The sequence below is a fragment of the Mauremys reevesii genome, linkage group 13 (assembly GCF_016161935.1).
Source record: "Mauremys reevesii isolate NIE-2019 linkage group 13, ASM1616193v1, whole genome shotgun sequence".
Classification (NCBI taxonomy): Eukaryota; Metazoa; Chordata; order Testudines; family Geoemydidae; genus Mauremys; species Mauremys reevesii.
In genome coordinates this window covers 17,485,487-17,501,767 of record NC_052635.1, presented here as the reverse complement: position 1 = coordinate 17,501,767, position 16,281 = coordinate 17,485,487, and the positions used below count along the sequence as shown (strand labels likewise).

General features: G+C 54.4%; 1 protein-coding gene across 1 annotated transcript; it reads left to right on the top strand.

The window, feature by feature from the left end:
• The first annotated feature begins 589 nt into the window (after positions 1 to 589).
• On the top strand, positions 590 to 14,648 carry LOC120379713 (CMP-N-acetylneuraminate-beta-galactosamide-alpha-2,3-sialyltransferase 2-like). Its single transcript, XM_039497201.1, has 7 exons — positions 590 to 653; positions 4,538 to 5,138; positions 7,481 to 7,671; positions 9,283 to 9,462; positions 11,118 to 11,163; positions 12,244 to 12,363; positions 13,652 to 14,648. Exons 2-7 carry the CDS (start codon positions 4,854 to 4,856, stop codon positions 13,817 to 13,819), a joined length of 990 nt encoding a protein of 329 aa, XP_039353135.1. The 5' UTR covers positions 590 to 653; positions 4,538 to 4,853; the 3' UTR covers positions 13,820 to 14,648.
• Positions 14,649 to 16,281: the final 1,633 nt, after the last annotated feature.

Below are 16,281 nucleotides of genomic sequence, written 5' to 3'. Positions count from 1 at the left end.
TGGAACCCCCCTCAGGTAGTTGAAGGCTGCTATCAAATCCCCCTTCACTCTTCTCTTCTGCAGACTAAATGATCCCAGTTCCCTCAGCCTCTCCTCATAAGTCATGTGCTCCAGCCCCCTACTCATTTTCATTGCCCTCTGCTGGACTCTCTCCAATTTGTCCACATCCTTTCTGTAGTGGGTGATAATTAGTGACCTGAATTATACAGGAGGTTCCTTCTGGACCTTAACCTTCTATGATACCATAGAACCCCCCAGAAACCTGCATGTGCCTGGAAATTCAATGTGCCTGGAAATTTTATTGCATTTGTCAAGGCTGATTCCCCACACAGTTACTCCGAATGCAGAAGGTGGGGCCCAAAAGGATTCTAAAAGTGAATATTGGCCACAACAGGCTTGTATTAAACTCCCAAGGTTACAGCTTTTCTCTGATCTTGTATTGGTAGATGCTGCCACCACCCAAATGCAGAACCCCTTTGAGAGCCCAGGAAGGGGCACTTGGGAATTCCTTCCTGTGGGGTACCTTCAAGCCCTTTCACCCCACCTCCAGGGAAGAGCCGAGAAAAAAAAGGAAATCAGCTGTTGCCACCAGCTAATTACACATGTGCACAAACCTCTTAAGATACAAAAATCGAAGTCTATTCTTAAAAAGGGTAAATGTTATTAATTAAAAAAAATAGAAAAAATTAAAATTTAAAATTCAGCTACTCTGCTGAATAGCTGATAGCAGCAAATGTTGTGCCTTGGGGGAAGAGGGGTTACCACCACTTTGGAGGCCAGAGCTAAAATTCAGAGGGATCTTGATAAATTGGAGAACTGAGTTATAGACAAAATTAAATTAATCAAAGACAAATGTTAAGGTGCTACACTTAGGGAGGAAAAAAACAAACACACAAATATGGAAAGGGGGTAACTGGGCTGGCAGCAGCACTGCTGAGAAGGATCTGGGAGTTGTGCTGGATCAACAATATGTCAGCAATATGATGCTGTTCCAAAGAAAGCAAATGCAATTGTAGGTTGCATTAACAGAGGCAGAGCGTAAGAACAGTAGGACAATGGAAGAGATGCCTCAGGAGGTTGTGGAAGCTCCTTCACTGGAGGTTTTCAAAGGGGCGGTGGATAGCCATGTGTTTTCAATGGTTAGACACAACAAGTCCTGCATCTTGGCAGGGGTTAGACGAGGTGACCTATGCACTCCCTTCTGATTCTATGAGTCTATCTGTATTTGTTTTTAAAGTGCTAAGAGTGATTAAGGAAATTAGAATTAAGCCTTATTTCTGTACCTAGCAAATAGGTCAAAGAGATCATTAAAAATAGGCTAATAAACACCTACCGGTTCATGCTCTGACAGGGTCTGCCAGCACGGCTCCTGCAAAGGGAAATCACGGCTCTGATCTATTGGGCTCCTTTGAACATGTCAGTAAAGTAGTGGATAAAGACCAAGCTGACATCATTTATTTAGGTACCAGAAGGCGTTTGACAAGGTCTGGCATGAGAGGCGACTGAAGAAGCTAAGTTGTCATGGGGTGAGAGGCAAAATATTGTCCTGGCTCAGAAACTGGCCAGGACATGGGAACCAGGCAAGGGTTAAATGGTTGATTTTCACTGTCATAAAAGGAGACCAGCTGGGGCCTCTAGGTTCTGGCCTAGGCCCCGCATTGGTTAATCTATTGATTAAGGGCCAGTGGGCCAGCGAGAGAGGGAATGAGACTGGCCTCCTAGCCCAGCAGTCAGTGCACTCTCCTGAGAGACCCTGGGTCCAGGCCCTGCTCTAAGGGCTATTTCACTATTTCGTGCAAGAGAGACTGGGAGCTCCGCCCCAGCCCAGACTAGCCCAGACTTGGTGGGGAGGACACTGGCATGGGTCCAGGCTCCTAATCAGCCTCAGGGGTCAGTGCTCTAACGATTGGATATATTGCAGGGAGGGTGGGGCTGACCTGGCTTAGGCACCTAACTCCAGGAGAGGAGCAGGGCCCGTGCCCTTGTACAGAGCTGAGGCACCTCTCTCTCCCCATGCATTGTACGGGGAGCCTGGGCGCTGAACTCAGTGCTGTGAATTTCACTGGGCAGCAGGGCACCTAGACGTTAGGGGCTGCAATGCTCGGCCTGAGGCGTGAGTCCCCTTTGTGAGCCTAGCCCCAGAATGCTTAAAGGTTCCTTCTATAGCTCTGTGGGGCTCCTCACACCTGGGGTGGGTCAGACCACTGCTGGGTGCTGCCTGCGGGGAGGGGTGGATCCCAGGCTGGAGCTGCTCCAGGGCAGTTGTATTAATTTTGATGGAATAAATGGGCTCAGAGTGCCAAGGATGTTAATGTGACCCTATCCCACACGTAACAGTCAATGATGAGCACACCATTAAAAATCGCTATAACCTTTTATTAGCGATACTGAATGTCAGAACATCAGTTAAAGCATTTGACGGATAAAGTATTAACTAAGGCTTTCATTCTGAAAACCTCCCTGGCTCCCTTTAGCCGTAGAGAACTTTTACAAGGGGGAACGACCCTATTTGACAGTCTTTTCAAAGGTACTAAAGAGGGCAATGAACATCTGTGATTTGAAGGGCATGCCTGGCCCTTGAGCACCTTGGGGGAGTAACCATAGGGCTGGACACAGTAGCACCAGAAGGCTTCTGGAGTTCTCGGCTGGAGGAGGGGCCCTGTCACCCCCCCCCCCCCCCATTTTTTTTGTTGTGCAGACCTGACTTTTCACACACACACCACACCTGCCCCCCCACCCCCCACCAACCACCTACAACCTGTTCAGCTCGCTCTTTTGGGGCCCAGAGTGGCCATAGCAACAGGGTAGACTTGGAGCACCATCTCGGTTGCTCTGGGGCAGCACAATCTGGGGGATTTCTTCATTTTGCCTGGTGTCTTGCATATCAGTCTGCCCGCTTGCTCACGTGACTAGGCCTGCTGCTATTTCTGGGTCCAGAGCCAAGGCCGCAGCCCTGTTATTCATAGAGGATTAGAGATTACCCTGCAAGGCATTGGGCTTTCCACCAGAGAGCGGAAGCATTTTCAAATGCTTCCAGGGGTTTCCCGTGAGCCTCAGGGTGACAGGAGTTGCCTGGCAGCATGCCGGGAGCACTTCAGTGGGGATGGCCCAGTACTACACGGTGCTGCATGTGCCCAGCTCCTGCTGAACTCAAGCGGGCGTCAAGCTGAGAACACCAGATTCCAGACAGAATAGGGAAGACTCACCCCAACCTGCTGGTTATCCTATCATTAGATTATACTAAGCCAGTAACAAAAGTGAACGTCTGTCTCACCACACTGGCTAACAAGAAGTCAAAAATGCACTCTCCTTAGGCTTTCCAGCCCTTGGCTCACCACCCAGACACTGGCCTGTATGATGAGTGGTTACTGAAAACCAGTTTAATCAAATATAGGGTCCTTCTAATCCCAAGGGGTCAGCCACTTAGCCAGGTCCAAATATAACTCAGATCTTACCTAATAACCACGCCGATGCCAATCCTTTTGTAACTAAAAACTAAAGGTTTAATAAGAAAAGAAAAGAAGAGAGTTGTGAATGGTTAACTTTTCCATTGACGCCTTCCATGACATACTTTGTATGCGATTTGTTGCAATTGTCTAACAGTGGTACTATCACTGATATAATGATTCTGTTCAACCATACAGCATCACACTGCCCCTGGCGAGATGAGGCCTGCCCTTTCCTTATGGGAGGATCCTTCCCGTTCTGGGGCTCAGCTCAAAGGGGGATTATTGTTTGGAGACTTAATGCAAAAGACTTTTAGCTTCTCTGAGTCAGGGCACAATGGGTGGGAAAATCCCTCTTTTCTGATCTTATCAGCTGGCGAGGGTTTGGCCCCCAAATAATAAAAAGAATGGCTGAGCCCTGGTTCTGGATCCTCACCGGGGGCTGGAGTCCTCTGGCATAGCTGAGTGTTCCTGAAACTGCAAAGCTTTGCAGTTCTGGGTTTGCCACATGCTACACAGAACTCTTCGCTGTTGGGAATGGTGGTGCCAGCGTCTCACTGTGCATGTGCCAGGCGGAGGTGCACGTGGTTTATTTGTTCCTGGCCCACTGCCTCCTGGGGCAGCAGAGGGGATTGTCTTTGAGCCTCACTTAGCCAGAGCTGAGCAAGGACCAGCGTCGTTTTTCAAAGGAAAGAGCATGGGAAGCCTATGTCGCTGGAACACAAAGGCTGAAAATTTAAACAAAGGGGTGAGGTTCCCCCAGCAAGGCTGATGCCCCCACATTGCACTTGTGGCATATATCACATCTGGAAAATGGGGCTGAGTTAATGCTTCTGGGAGGAACCATAATGTTTGAATTTCTTGACTTATGTCTGTTTACATTCTCTGCTTGGACTGTGCATTAAATGTAGATTTGAGAGGTTCATATTCTTAGAAAAAAATTACCATAACAATAAATTACAAATACATTTACATTACTTAGAAAAACCTCCTCCTGTCCTCGGCCTAGTCAGTGCTGTCAGACTCTGTCCTGCAAGACTTTCCCCTGGCACTATAGTCTGTACTGATGCTCGTTATCTGGTCTGTTTCAGGCTGGGACAGAAAGAGCCAAAGCCTGGAAGAAGCTGCCCCCTGCACGGAGCTATGCGGGACTGGTGCTAACGCTGACTTGGGATCAGGGCTGGAAACCTCCAGTGGCTCCTGTGTGTGTTGGACATGCCTGCCCCTTCCTTCCATTCTTGGGGATCTGCAGTTACCCAGGAAAGGCTCCTGTTCATCCCGTAAGAGCAGGAAAACTGCAACGGTGCCCAGGTGCCTACGGGCAGTGACCCTGAACACCACACATGGGCCCCTTCCCATGGAACGGACCCACTGAAGTTCTGCAGGGAGGAGCTGGTGGAATGAAGGATGCTGCACCGGAGGAAGTTGTGGGCTGCTACAACCCTGTGTATGATGCTTCTCCTGTGGCAGGTTCATCAGTCCTTGTACCTGGGGCATTCTGCCTCTTCCTGGAGCCTTGGAGACATGCTGTGGCCTCTGTCTGTCTCAGAGGCCAAGCCCTGTGGCTGTGCCAGCTGTATTGTGGAGCTCAGCAGCTCAGCCTGGTTTAACAAACGGTACGACTCAGCGATAAATCCCCTGCTGACGGTGCACACCTCCAAGATCGCCCCAGACGTTCTGTTGTGGTGGCTGGTGAGTTACAGAGTCACAGCAATTAAACCAATGCAGGCACCTCCTACCATGGCCGTTGGTGGCAGAGCCCACCCTTGGGCCCCTCAGAGCATTGCAGCAAGGACAAAGCAGCGGACTGGGGCATGGCACCATGGCACGGGTGGGTAGCAAACAAAGGGATGCTCTGAGCGCCAAGGGCTGGCTCCTTTGTAGGACTGGTCCCAGGAGACAGGCTGTAGCAGCTGAAGAGGCCAGCAGAGACTAGTGAGGGTGGGTGCTTGCCCCTGCTGCCATGCTCCCTGGTTGGGGGGCATAGGGCCGGGCCAGGGTGCTTTCACATTCCCCAAGCAGCTGCCCATGCAGAGAGCCTGTTCTGTGCTCCTCTCCCTCCCCCATGGATCCCTCTGGGAAGAGGTGGTTGGGGTAGAAAAGGGCAGCCACCAGCACACCTACCAGCAGTTCTGGTCTGCAGGGCAAGCCGCTCAGCCGGCGCCTTCCAAGTCCCTGCTGGCTGCATCTGTCCACTGCGTGCAGCTCCCTGCTCTGACACCCGCAGCTGCCTGTACAGCCGTGCTTAGCTCAGCCAGGAGCAATTCTGGGGGCCCAGAGAGTGGGAGCTGCAGGGAGCAGCCAGGGGCCCATGAGCTGAGCTTGCACTCTCAGGCCTTGTCTTCACTAGGCGTTAGCTCACAGAGTCACTCACACTCAGGGGAAGGCCAGGCTCTTTGGAGTGTTCCCACAAGATCAGAGGTCGCAGGAACCCTGGGCTCCCCATTAGCATTAACTTGGCCTGTTAGCTCAGCTGGCCTGGTCTGCATCGGGATGGGACTGTGCGTTAGCTACCTCACGGAGCCACAAGATCAGTGCTTTGGAACAGTCTCTTGGAGGAACCCCTCTGATGTGCCAGACCCCCAGGGGTCTCGCTCTTCCCTCAGGGTAGGCCACCCGGCCTCGCTGCCTCCTAAGATTGAACCTCTGGGGCTGCAGTACTCCTGCTTCATACAGTGAGCTCTGTTCAGCGAGTCCAATGGAGACAGATTCCTGGGAGAGACTTGTCTGCTCTGCAGGGATTAATGCACCTCACGAAGTATTTACAGGGACACTCAACAGTGGTTTCAAACCAGTTGGGTTTATTTGTCCCTGGGCACACAGCATGGGAAGTCCTTAGGTTAGCACAGAGAAGTGAAGTTTAGCACAGTCCAGTCTGGTCAGCCCAGAGTCCCAGCCATGCTGTAGTGAACCCTATTTTCAGGCTCTGTCTCTCTCAATTTGACCTTCTGTGTCAGTTCCCAGGTTCCTCCAGAGAACTCCCAGCTTCCTCCAGAAGCCCCACTGCCCACCTTCCAGTCCTTTGTTCTTAAACTGGACTCTGTGCCCGACTGCCCTGCTGAGAGGCAGCGAAATCCAGGAGGCACTGGAGCTTGCATTGTTTTTTCAGGTCCTGTTGTTGAACTGGGTGAATTTCAACCAGTTCCTTAATGACTCTTCAGTCCACCCAGACCTATGTCCCTTAGCATAGGCGCTGACTCAGTGGGTGCTCTGGGGCTGGAGCACCCACGGGGAAAAAATGGTGGGTGGGTGCTGAGCATGCACTGGCAGCCCCCCATCAGATCCTCCCCAGCACCTCCCACCCACCAGAGGTTGGAGCACCTCCCTCTCCTTCCCCATGCCTCCCGCCCGCCATGATCAGCTGTTTCACAGCATGCAAGGAGGCTGAGGGGGCAGGAGCGAGGATGTGGCACACTCAGGGGAGGGGGCAGAACTGAGCAGGAAATGGTGGGGTTGGGGTGGAGTGGGGATGGGAAGAGGTGGGGCAGGGTTGGGGTCTTGGGGGAAGGGGTGGAGTGGGGGTGGGGCCAGGGGCAGAGCCGGGGGCAGAGCCGGGGGTCAAGAACTGTGGAAAATCAGCACCTGTGTCCCTTAGTCTGCCCTGAAAGCAAAATTAATCCTTGTTCCTTACTGGGTAACCATGCAATGTATCAGGGAAACTGAGGCACACATCAAGGTCATACAAACTATTAAAAAATTCCCAACTTCATTATACCAACACACCTAGTAGAGATGCACCCGTGTGGCCAGCAGAGCTCCGCTGGCAGGGAGCTTGGGGCAGCACTGGGCGAAGTTGCGCAGGCAGGGTGGGGAGGACTGCCCCAGCCATTGCACTGCAAAAAGGGGGTGTCGCAGAGCAGGAGCCGGGACATGCTGTGTGCCCTCTGAGCACAGCAGGGTTGGGCTCACAGCTCTTCTGGCCCCTGCAGAGAAGGCCTTGCCTGCCCGGGCCCAGCCCCCAGGCCCTGCCACCCTGCTGCGCATTGGGCTCGGTGAGCTACAGGCATGCCCTATCTTTGTTCTTCTTCCTTTAGGAACTGCAGGGCTCGCAGAGCAGTGCCCAGCTCCAGGGAATAATCCAGCAAATGTTTGACATTCTCCCATCCCCAACGCTGGACGCTCGCGCCCCCTCCCGCTGCAGGACGTGTGCGGTGGTGGGGAACTCCGGGCGCCTGCGGGGCTCCCACCATGGGCGAGAGATCGACTCCCACCACTGGGTTCTGAGGTGAGTGGGACAGAGCTGACTCATCCCCTGCTCTGTATGTGCCTCTCCAATGGGCCCGGCCCTCTGGTGGAGCAGAGTAAATCTCTGCCCACAGCTCTGAGATGGAGCCCCAGCAAAGGCGCAGATGAACCCGGGACCCTGTCCTGCCCCGGGGTGCCTCACGGCGCTGTGCCCTCCCAACAAGCAGTGAGGAGGCACCCGGTGCTGCAGCCAGGCTGCTGAGGCCCCAACGGCCCTTGGGCACCTGGTCATTGGTGGGAAGGAGTTCCCAGGCCGTGTACGAAGCACTCCCTGGAATCTGTATCGCCAACTGTCTTCCCTCATGCACCATGTTTCAGCTCATCTGGGAGCTGCTGGAGGAGAGCGGGGCACAGCTCTGGGGCGACATCTGAAAGTAAAAAAGCAGCCAGCTTGGGCTAGCAGCCCCAGTGAGCACCGCCCACGACGACAGACAGATCCAAGCCCCCCCATTCCCTCCTGGCCAGGATGGCTCCCTTGCCCCAACCCATCCTCCCAGCCATAGCAATAACCATACCCCATCCCCCACCCAGCCCGTCAGGGTGAATCCCGAGCCCCATCCCCCACCCAGCTGGCCTGGGTGGGCCCCACAGTTTTCTTCCCCGAGCCCACATCCCCACCCAGCTGGCCAGGGCGAGGCCCAAACCCATCCCCACCCAGACGCCAGGGCGAGGCCCGAGCCCCATCCCCACCCAGGTCTGGGCCAGGCGAGGCCCGAGCCCCATCCCCCACCCAGCTGCCCAGGCGAGGCCCGAGCCCCATCCCCACCCAGCCCTGGCCAGGCGAGGCCCGAGCCCCATCCCCCACCCAGCCGGCCAGGGCGAGGCCCGAGCCCCATCCGCACCCAGGTCCGGCCAGGGCGAGGCCCCGAGCCCCATCCCCCACCCAGCTGGCCAGGGCGAGCCCCGAGCCCCATCCCCCACCCAGCGGGCCAGGCGAGCCCCGAGCCCCATCCCCCATCCAGCCGCCAGGGCGAGGCCCGAGCCCCATCCCCCACCCAGCCGCCAGGGCGAGGCCCGAGCCCCATCCCCCACCCAGCCGCCAGGGCGAGGCCCGAGCCCCATCCCCCACCCAGCCGCCAAGTCGAGTCCCGAGCCCCATCCCCCACCCAGCTGGCCAGGGCAAGCCCCAAGCCCCATCCCCCACCCAGATAGCCAGTGTGAGGCCCAAGCCCCATCCCCGCCCAGCTGGCCAGGGCAGGCCCCGAGCCCCATCCCCCACCCAGCTGGCCAGGGCAGGCCCCGAGCCCCATCCTCACCCAGCTGGCCAGGGCCGCCCCCGAGCCCCAACCCCAACCCAGGTGGCCCGGGCGGGCCCGGAGCCCCATCCCCCACCCAGCTGGCCAGGGCAGATCTCGAGCCCCATCCCCCACCCAGCTGGCCAGGGCGAGCCCTGAGCCCCATCCCCGACCCAGCTGGCCAGGGCAAGCCCCAAGCCCCATCCCCCACCCAGATAGCCAGTGTGAGGCCCAAGCCCCATCCTCACCCAGCTGGCTGGGAAGGGCCCCCTGGGAGGCTGGGAGTGCAGGGTCCCAGCATGTGTGGCCAGGCGTGCTGCAGCAGACTGATCTGTGCTCTCTCCTCGTGCCCCCAGGATGAACAGGGCGCAGACTGCTGGGTTCGAGGAGGATGTCGGCGCGAGGACAACGCACCGCTTTATGTACCCAGAGAGCGCTGTGGACCTCCAGCCTGGGGTCCACCTGGTGCTGGTCCCCTTTAAACCTCTGGACCTGAAATGGGTGACCAGTGCCTTCTCCACGGGGGAGCTGCGCTAGTGAGCATGGGGCCTAATCTGCTGAGGGGGATCCTTTGAGGGCAGTATCCCAGGCAGGAGGCTCCAGATGGGCATGGCTCATTTGCCCCTGGTGGAGGCTGAGGTGGCTCTGGGGTCCTCCTAAGATGCAAGGTCTGAGGTGGCTCTGGGGGTGCTGTCTCATCCCAAGGGGCAGTGGGTTCCAGTGTGCCCACAGCACAAATCCCCACACGAGATGGGGCTTAGGTGGTGCCCAGGCTCCATTGACTTAGTTGGGTTTGGCCCTGCTTTGAGCAGGGGGTTGGACTAGATGACCTCCTGAGGTCCCTTCCAACCCTGAGATTCTATGATTCTATGACTTGTGGAAGCTGATTCACCCCTTTGTCCAAGGAGAGGGGACTTGGGAGGCCCCCCAGAAGGATGACCCCACCCTAGGATGGGGGATGGAGGATCCCCAGGACACTGGTGCTGCCCCTCCCCCCAAGATGGGGGCTGTGCTTTGGGAAGCTAGATTGCTCCTGCCTCGTCCCTTGAGGGGACTCAGTGGCTCCCTTGGGAGGTTGATAGGCTCAGAGGCTCCTCCCCCTCAGACCGGGGCACACACCAGACATGAGGTTCGGCTTGGCTCACTGAACCCCAGAGGGTGGCAAAGGACAGGGCAGACCTGAAGCTGGTTAGAGAGGGTGAGAAGCTTAGTACCAATGTGGACACAAGAACAAACGGATATAAACTGGACACTAGGAAGTTTAGACTTGAAATTAGACGAAGGTTTCTAACCATTAGAGGAGTGAAGTTCTGGAACAGCCTTCCAAGGGGAGTAGTGGGGGCAAAAGACATATCTGGCTTTAAGACTAAGCTTGATAAGTTTATGGAGGGGATGGTATGATGGGATAGCCTAATTTTGGCAATTAATTTAGCAATTGATCTTTGATTATCAGCAGGTAAGTATGCCCAGTGGTCTGTGGTGGGATGTTAGATGGGATCTGAGTTACTACAGGGAATTCTTTCCTGGGTGCTGGTGGGTGTGTCTTGCCCACATGCTCAGGGTTTAACTGATCACCATATTTGGGGTCGGGAAGGAATTTTCCTCCGGGGCAGATTGGCAGAGGCCCTGGAGGTTTTTCACCTTCCTCTGCAGCATGGGGCACAGGCCACTTGCTGGAGGATTCTCTGCAGCTTGAGGTCTTCAAACCACAATTTGAGGACTTCAATAACTCAGACATAGGTCAGGGGTTTGTTATAGAAGTGGATGGGTAAGATTCTGTGGCCTGCATTGTGCAGGAGGTCAGACTAGATGATCATAATGGTCCCTTCTGACCTTAAAGTCTATGAGTCTATGAGAACATTTGTACAGACCTCGGGGAAGGGCCATGTCTCATGGCTGATGGCTCCAGCACTGGTGTTCAGAGACACTCCACAGCGCCCAGTGGCTTAATGGCATTGTGCTGAAAGGCATCCTGGCTCCTGAGCTGAGGTCAGTGCATGGCCCCAAGGAGACAGCAGCTCCAGCAGACGCACTGATGAGGAGGCAGCCACTCAGCGCCTGAGAAGGTCTGCGCAGGCATTAGCCTCATCCCTGGTGGATTGTAGAAGTCATCGGTGGGGCCAGAAGAAAGCTGAGCATATGGTACAGAGGACACCACTGTCCACTGACTATGCTTCCTCTTCCTTTGTAGCACGTACACAAGAGTCAAACAGTTCATTGAAGCCGACAGAAGCAAGGTAAGGGCTGGCTGGGGACACAGCCAGCACCAGCCACCTCTGGACATTTGCTTCCCGAGTCTGGGTAGAGGGTGGCCAGGTCTGTGGGGAGGACAGTTATCAGAGGCCCTTAAGGTTACAGTGCCAGATGTTTACAGTTTCCTGACACTGCTTAATGGCAGAGCGGGGTCTAAGAATTTCCAAAAACTTTGATCAAGTGGCCAAGGACTAACCATGGAACCCGCTTGCGTGGGAAGCTGGCGACACAAAGTCTGTACGTTAGAGTCTGGGGCAGGTGCTTGTAAAGTGGTTTCCAGTAAAGTGGCCTGATGGCCAGTTGTGCTCTGGAATCCCTGAGACACACTAGGAATCCATGTCATGCAGCCAACGAAGTGGGTATTCACCCATGAAAGCTCATGCTCCAATACGTCTGTTAGTCTATTCGGTGCCACAGGACTCTTTGCTGCTTTTACAGATCCAGACTAACACGGCCACCCCTCTGATACTTGACTAGGAATCCAGTCATTCAGGCAACAAACCAGTCCAGCCACACAGACGGTGTGTTCCTGAGAACCGGCTGCAGGAGCACTCCATCTTTCCTAGCCAGCCAGTGCAGAGCTCCAAGCTCCTGACACCGCTGGGAAACAGCAAAGCACACGAGAGCCCTTCCAGAACCTCCTGGCCAGCCAAGCGTAGCATTCCCAGGCTGGCCATTTCCAGCAGCAGCTGGTTAGAGTGTCCCAGAAGGCTCTCAGGAGTGGGGTGCCCTTGTGGCGCATTCTCCACAGCGCACCAAGACCCAGGATGGGCCATTCATCTCACAGCAGACTAATCCAGTAGAGCTCCTGCCCTGATGGGAGCTAAGCTCACCCTCTCTAGGTGCTCATCTCTGCCCCATCAGCGAGTGCCCAGCCCTGTGCACACGGTCCCAGACGGGCTCTCACTGTGATATTCTCTAGCCCTTCCAGGACAGTGACGCACACAGGAGTGTCAGCAGTGAGCAGGGATGGGGCTGTGCCTTCCGGGCATGGCCTCTTAGTATTGGGTAGGATGATGACAGAATCTCATAGCATTTGCCCTGTTCTGTTCTCCTCCTCTCAGGTGCTAATCTTGAACCCTGCCTTTCTCAAATACATCCATGACAAGTGGACTCAGCACCATGGGAGGTATCCATCCACTGGCTTCACAGCACTGCTCTTTGCCTTGCACACCTGTGATCAGGTAAGTGTCCGAGTGGGTGGGGCCAATGCCCTTGGCCTGTGATGAGGGCAGGAAAAGCTGGAGTCAGATGTTGTCCAGACGCTATGATCAGAGGATTCTGGAGCAGATGCCGGGTTCAGCCTCCATGCTGAGACCACAGGCAGCCAGCTCACACACCACCCTTGCTGCAGCTGCCTGCCCGTAGGCCCCTTTGGTGCCCTTGCTCGCCTCTGCCCCAAATTGCAGCATGGTACCCGGGCAGCACAGCGTGCTACCTGGGCAGCTCAGGGTGGGGCCTGGGCAGCTGAACATGGTACCCAGGCAGCTCAGCGTGGTACCTGGGCAGGTAAACATGGTACCCGGGCAACACAGCGTGGTACCTGGGCAGCTCAACATGGTACCTGGGCAGCTCAACATGGTACCCGGGCAGCTCAACATGGTACCTGGGCAGCTCAGCGTGGTACCCGGGCAGCTCAACGTGGTACCCGAGTAACATAGCGTGGTACCTGGGCAGCTCAACATGGTACCTGGGCAGCTCAGCGTGGTACCCGGGCAGCTCAACGTGGTACCCGAGTAACATAGCGTGGTACCTGGGCAGCTCAGCATGGTACTTGGGCAGTGCAGTGTAGTACCAGGGCAGCTCAGCTTGGGGCCTAGCAGGTCGGCATGATATCAGGGGAGCTCAGCATGGGAAGCTCAGTGTGGTACCAGGGCAGCTCAGCGTGGGGCCTGGGCAGCTCAGCGTGGTCCCCAGGAAGCTCAGTGTGGGGCCTGGGGAGCTCAGCGGCTAGGGCCTTGTGCCTTTTTTTAAAATAATTTTTTGAATGGGGGGGATTTCTTATTTTGTTTTAGCCATTAAAAATGTTGTTTTATTTCTTTTATTACATGTAGATAATAAAATACCTCAAATGATCCCTCTCTCAGTGAGCCCCAGCCCTCATATGAACCCCTGGCACACTCCTCCCCCTCCCACCCCCCAATTCATTCCCCTAAATATTTCCCTTCCTGACTCTGACTCTCCATCTCCCCGCTGGCTGCCGGGGCATTTGGGCGGGTGGGATCCTGCCCTCAGAGTGGGAGACGCAGGGGCTGCAGACTGAGCCTGCCCTGCACTCAATCCCCAGTGGCAGCTGCAGGCCCCGTGCTTGGGTGGCCAGGGTTGCAGTGCCCCTCAGGTTCGGCTTGGCCATCTGCCAGGCAGAATGGGAGCCCCACGGGCTGTGGCTGTACGGGGTGGGGGGGGATGTTTCGTTTTATGTGGGGGGCGGGTTCATGTGGGGCTCTGCTGACATTGCCTGTTTGCATGCAGGTGGCAGTGTTTGGTTATGGTGCAGACAACAGTGGGAACTGGCACCACTACTGGGAAGAGAACCGTCACCCTGGAGCCTTCCGCAAGACCGGCGTGCACAGCGCTGACTTCGAACTCACCCTCATCAAGAAACTGGCAGCTGAAGGCAAAATCTCCTTTTATAACTAGCTAAGGGGGCTGCTCCAGGGCCTCTTCAGCCTTTGCTACCCTAACGCCATCCCCCAGACAGGCAGCGCCTCCTCCCGCGGGAGCTCCACTATCCACACCCAGCCCCACTGGCTCAGGGAGCATGACTGTTCGGCGTTGCAGCAGAACCAAGAACTCGTCAAAGCTAGATTCTGACCATGCTGCCCCATTCCTCTGGCTTTTCTTCGCTGAGAGGGGAAGCTCTGGAGGGGGGTGTCTGGCTATCCTGGTAGCCAGCCCCGCCCCGTCATCACTCAGCAATGGCTTTACCCTCTCAACACCCCAGGAGGTTGGCCAGCTGGGGAACTTGCCCAAAGCCACCCAGGAAGGCTGCAGCAGAGCAGGGGCATTGCAGTGTGTGGTGTTGCCCAGTGCACAGCCGCACATTGCTGCAGCTTTTCGGGGCGCCTATGACCTGATTGCTGGTTACTTTGAATATGAATGAGAAGCTGAAGAGCCGTTCACAGGGGGGCACAGGGTTTTACAGGGAGCCCCAGGGACAGCTGTGTGCACAGTAAGCCACTAAAGGGAGGCATGCAAGGTCTTTACCGAGAGACAGCAACCCCCCTCGGCATCAGCACTGTGCCATGTATGGCTGCTGGGTAATATTTAAGGCATTATGTATTGTGATAGACCCAGGCCAGTTAGGACCAGCAGAGTAGGAGAAGGGAGATATACCGGCCACTGGAGAAGCAGTTTTCTGTTCCCTGAGTGACCAGAGCAGGGGCTGCTCCAGGCTAACGAGAACACCTGACTGCAATTAACCTGCTAAGAGTCAGGTGAGGCTGTTAAGCACCTGACTCTAATTAAGGCCCCTCTGATGCTATAAAAGGGCTCACTCCCCTCAGGCCAGAGGAGAGGAAGTGTGTGTGTGTGAGAGGAACTGGGAGCGAGAGGTATGCAAGAAGCTGAGAGTGAGTAGGTGTACTGCTGGAGGACTGAGAAGTACTAGCATTATCAGACATCAGGAGGAAGGTGTGGTGGTGAGGACAAAGAAGGTGTTGGGAGGAGGCCATGGGGAAGTAGCCCAGGGAGTTGTAGCTGTCATAGAACTGTACCAGGAGGCACTCTAGACAGCTGCAGTCCACAGGTCCCTGGGCTGGAACCTGGAGTAGCGGTTGGGCCTGGGTTCCCCCAAAACCTCCCAACTCCTGATCAAACACAGGAGTTGTCCTGGACTGTGGCTTCTACCAGAGGGGAAGATCTCTGGGCTGTTTCCTGAGCCACAGGGTAAATCTGTGAGGTGAGCAAATCCGCCAATAAGCGCAGGACCCACCAAGGTAGAGGAGGAACTTTGTCACCATATCCATACTGGAAATGAGCATCTTAAAGTCTTTCAGTGAAAGCAGGTCCCCAGAAGGTGACACCTCAGACAGGACTCTTTCAGGTGGGGGAGGGGAGGATAGACTGCTCCCTGTCTAGCATTTGGCTGTTGTGTACTGTGTGCCTCACCAAGTGATGCCTCTTTGCCTACTAAGCCAGATGCCAATTAAGAGATTACAAAATCTACAAGAAGGAAGTATCCAGAGTAAAACCAGCATCAGGATGGGTGTGGGGTTGGGGGGAGCTGCTTAAGGCCATGGATTTTTTGGATCTATTGGGCGGTGCAGACACATGGCTATGATCCTTCACCAGATACGTGTCTCATGAAGAATGCTCAGACCCAGGCCCAGCTCAACGACACTGGAAGGCCGTTGGGTGAGCATCACTCCATAAGGCAGGAGTGTAATTAGTTAAGTAACGCTAGGGTCCAGTTAGGGCTGTCAATTAATTGCAGTTAACTCAAGCGATTAACCCAAAATAAATTAACTAGATTAAAAAACTAGTTGCGATTAATTGCCGTTGGAATTGCACCATTAAACTATAATAAAAATACCAATAGAAATTTATTATAAATATTTCTGGATGGTTTTTCTACATTTTCAAATATTGATTTCACTTACAAAACAGAATACAAGTGCACAGTGCTCACTTTGTTGTTATTTGTATTAAAAATATTTGCACTGTAAACCAGATAAACAAAAGAAATAGTATTTTTCAATTCACCTCATACAAGTTCTGTAGTGAACTCTCTATTGTGAAAGTGCAACTTACAAATGTAGACTTTTTTTTTTTACATAACTGCACTCAAAAGCAAAACAATGTAAAACTTCAGAGCCTACAAGTCCACTCAGTCCTCCTTCTTGTTCAGCCAATCACTCAGACAAACAAGTTTGTTTACCTTTATTCTTATATACAATGTCAATCGAAAGTGAGAACAGGCGTTCGCGTGGCATTGTTATAGCCGGCGTTACAAGGTATTTACGTGCCACAGATGCTGAACATTCAACTGTCCCTTCATGCATCAACTTGTAGGCCCTAAAGTTTTACATTGTTTTGTTTTTGAGAGTAGTTATGTAAAAAAATGTAATTCTACATTTGTAAGTTGCACTTGCACAATAAAG